The 4,325-nt window shown below is 42.6% G+C and overlaps 1 protein-coding gene across 1 annotated transcript; it reads right to left on the reverse strand.

The window, feature by feature from the left end:
- Window positions 1–4,040: 4,040 nt before the first annotated feature.
- Window positions 4,041–4,324, reverse strand: T265_11292 (hypothetical protein; the record flags this gene model as incomplete). The annotated part of the gene is made up of 2 exons (XM_009177909.1): window positions 4,041–4,140; window positions 4,161–4,324. 2 exons carry the CDS (start codon window positions 4,322–4,324, stop codon window positions 4,041–4,043), a joined length of 264 nt encoding a protein of 87 aa, XP_009176173.1.
- Between the last annotated feature and the right edge of the window lies 1 nt (window position 4,325).

Raw genomic sequence — 4,325 nt, forward strand, 5'->3', positions numbered from 1 at the left:
GAGCTCTGGGACCCATCTAGTTGTTTGGGTTCTGTCACGAGGAACCCAAACTACTAGAAGTAAACTCTTGTGTGCGTTGACGCCATGCTTTTGATTACTTCACGGCAACTAATTTATTTTTGCTATCCTACACATACCGCTGAGTTGTCAGACTTGATACACGAGAACAAACTTGCTCCAAAATCCCGTACTAATCCAATGAATCGTCGACCATTTGGTTGTAAAAACACTGAAAGCATTTTATTTACGCTTTTTTGATAAACAGTTTGGTCACTCTGTCGAACTAATCCTCTGCTCGACCCCGTGATATGTCCACCTGCATGAGGCGGGTAGGTTTTTCTCAACCTTGAGCAAACGCTTTTCAATCATGCACACGTTTTCTATTTCCCATGCCTAGAACGGTCAAGAGAGCGAACAAGACTTAGGTCGAAGCACGTTGCCTTCGTGTGATCCAGCTAACTTTTTAGTTGATATGAAAACTGTTATTCGAGAGGTTTATTTTTTCTTCCAACTCAGCCGCTTTTCCACATGAGAACGTCGGGTGAGTTTCCGAAACGGTCAAACTTTTAATCTCGTCGTGATGCGGGTTTCAATGTCTTTGTTGTTTGCATTTAATTTTTGACTTTCCAGACCTGACTCTGGTCAAAGTTTGCTTCAGCATTCTCCTGCCGTCATACCCAAAATCACCGTTTGTCACTGAAGAAACGATAAGGCTGAAATGCAGCCAAGTCTGCAAGCTGCAGGCTTCGCACCAATTGTAAATGAGCAACAATCCCGCTCCTTTGGCTGGATCAGGATGGAACATGTTGGTCTAACGCAACATCTATTAGCAAATGGGTTGTGCATTATTTTCTTATGGCGCTTATCGGCAGGGCTGAGGATGATGAGAACAACAGTGGAATATCAAGTCCTTATATTTCCGTTGTTCGCGGCTGGATAACGCGAACACTTACAATGAGTTTCCCCCTATGATTCCAAAGGTCTGCAAAGTTAGGCTTGTAAGTTGCCTTTCTTTCGTTGACACCCATACTGAGCACAAATCCTTCTCATGTACCACTACTCATTTGGGAGCTGAGAAAAACGCAGCACAAATCCTTCTAATGTACCACTACTCATTTGGGAGCTGAGAAATGTGTCAATGCCTTGTTCCTCTGCTAACACATCAAGGAGATGAAATCTGAGCCATAAAAGCGTGTTTGTCTGGACAATGTAACATGAAGAAAATACAGTGAAATACACTCGCTTTATAAGTTGTGAAAGGGTCTTCCACAGAATATAACCTATAGAATCAAACACAAACTGAAAAACGCTGCATATTTTATGCAACGTTTTTTTCGGCTGATATTCTTTTACTTCACTGTTAAATGGGCCTAGATCGTCAGCATACCTTTCTCTCGAAGCGCACTTCTGGCTTTCTTGACTTAAACGCGATGCGCGCCGATTCCAGACGGTGTGCCGACGATGTTGTCACAATCGACTTAGCGACAAGCGAAGTTCATTCTCAGTTTGCTACTCACAAAATGATATAGCTTGACGTGGTAAACTATGCTCTACCTAACGGCTCCTAACAGTAGCTAACCTTTGTTGATTTATTTTAATTAAATATGTAATTGGGCACTAAGTGCCTTTCGCTCTGGAGACCAAACAGGAATAATAAACAGCGGATGGTGAACAAAGGCTTTAGTGACGAATGTACCCACCTTTTTCCTAAGATCACTCATTTTCCACAGAAACTCGACGCCACCAAATTCAACAACCAGCAATCGGTATCTTGCTTTACGGTCGCAGTTTAGCATGTGTACTCTCATCCACACCTCGATGTGAAAACTCATGAATTTACTTGACTTTCTCCAGGGGACCGTACAAGTACGAAAGTGCTGTGTTGAAGCAGTGTAGATAAACGTGCGCAGATGTATATCTTAATAGCTCCAATTTGAATTTGTTATTTGGAGGCATGACGTGCTCAAACGTTACGACGTAACATAAACGAGCTGGTTCTACTTTGAGCTGTAAATACACCATGGATTTTCCGTTTGTGTTTTCTGAAATCTACTGGGAGTTGCCTCGAAAATATTTTTGTGTTGGAGTTCAATTATATGGTCTACTTGTTTCAGAATTTCGCCGGGACAAGTCGTATCTTGTCCGCAAGATTGCAGCATTCGTTTCAACACGGCACTTCCGTACTTCTACGGGCCCCTGAAGAAAGTCCACCAAATTCATGAGTTATTGTGAAGTCTTGTTAATCATTCCATTTGACTGCAGCCGGCAGGCCTTGTCGCTGGTGCTGCTTGAATGACAAAGCTACCTAGTCCTGACACTGCTGTGCAAACTGGATGCACCTTGGGTAGCATAGGCCATTTGGTTTCGAGCCACCTATACTCGCCCGTCAATTTCATTCTGCTGTACTCCGACCGAGAAATTTTTAACGGATCTACCTTTGGAGACCGCGAATTCCCTCTGATTCTCGCCCTGGCTACCAGAAAACACACTTTTTTTTATGAAGTTGCTTCTCTCTTAAGTAGCGCAGTACGATTCCATCAACAGGCCACAGCACAATGATATTTCTCGCGGTGTGTGGGATACTCAGCTTCTTCAAACAGCTTTTCTCTGATTTCCGTCGTGCGGACGCACCACATGGAAGCGATTCCTCCCAAGTGTACGCGCTCGTGATCACCGCACACTCTAGCCAGATCATCAAGACGATTTGACCATATCAGGTCCGAGTGGTCGACACTCAGTTTTGATTCGGTTTTGCTGAAAATAACGCAGGAGGTTTATATTGGATTTCACACTACTGCTTCCTCAACAAGATCACATACTACTAAAATACTGATTGAAGTAGCTAAGTAAATGGCGATAGAAATCAGGGCAACATATGTCGATTCGAGTTTGTCAAATAGAACAGCAAACGGAACAGCAGTGTGCCCTGTTTACTGCAAGTCCGTCATTGGACTGACGGAAGTCCGAATCTGTAATTACTTGATGCAAGCGTGCATTTTATTTCCCTGTCCCGAGTTGTTATATAACTGCGTTTGGGTTCAAAGGAGCAATATTACACCCAGCTAACCAATTTGGATAGGACAGGACATTAGTGACCGAGAAGATAGAAAAAATAATTTTCTTTCTCAGAACCAGGTGACGAGCAGATGCCATAGCTGTTTATGTCAGGGCATATTTATCACACCTACTCACTTTGGTCCCTCCGGTCACTCTGATGATAATCGCTGTCTTTTCTGTGAAAGGAAGCCCTTCGAAGAAGATATTCCGGAATAGATATACTCGGTCAATAAGCGCTCATTAATCGAAAGCTCGATGGTCCATTATATAGAAATTCCTTTTGCTGGAATGCGGCCAGTACCAAAAGGGTACATTGCTTTGAAAGACCTGCGTATCCCCCACAAAACAGACGGCTTAAATAGCCCCTGAATTTGACAAATAAGGCACGCCTACGTCAGGATTCGAGTAATCGACATGGAATTTTGTCAATTAAGACAAGTATAAATTTCTACGGAACTTGAGATTCATGGAGCACAATTCCTCCTCGCATTGTGAATCCGTAGGCCTATTTTTTGAAGGCAGCAAAATTCGTTACACCGACTTTGATAATGATCAATGCAAGTAGTGCTTAAAAGGAAATTCTCATTTTCATTGTGCTCTGAAGGTGGTGATCTTGTGGGTCACAAATAAATTGCGATGTTTTATACACCAGAATACATTTTATAACCATCACGCCGACCATGTATGGTTGCACTGCTTCAGGATTATCGGTGACCATTGGCACAACAACTTAACCGACCAGATTTCAGGATGGTAGTTGGTATATGCAGATTTGCAACCTATCGCATGTCACTTGCGTAACCCTGGTTGGAATTTGCCCAAAGCCCAACATATATTGCACCCAAGTGCACTCTAAATAAGCATTCCGATACGAAACATCATCCCACAAGCGCTTTGACTGACAGAGGTGTAGAATAATGATGTATTTCAGAAATGTTCTTTTGTAAATTCAGTGGATTAAATATACTACTGTTTCTCTTCAATTAAAGGATCTGTATGCTCCCGTTTGTGCACTGTTTTTGTGTGCCTTTTGAAGCTGTTCGAATATATGAACGTTTTATTGCACTTGTCGCATTTAACTTGCTGTAATTTGGTGTGCTTACATTTGGTGTGCTTTTTTAAAACTGGTATTGTTTATGAAGTCCAGACCACACTCCCAACAAACCAAATGTCTTGAGTTCGTGTGGGCGTGCGTGTTATGTGCACGCCAATCAGGGAAACTTGGAAATCCATTTCGGCCTTCGCCCCTTTTGTATCCCATTGTCATC

The sequence above is a fragment of the Opisthorchis viverrini genome, assembly GCF_000715545.1.
Source record: "Opisthorchis viverrini unplaced genomic scaffold opera_v5_492, whole genome shotgun sequence".
Lineage (NCBI taxonomy): Eukaryota > Metazoa > Platyhelminthes > Trematoda > Opisthorchiida > Opisthorchiidae > Opisthorchis > Opisthorchis viverrini.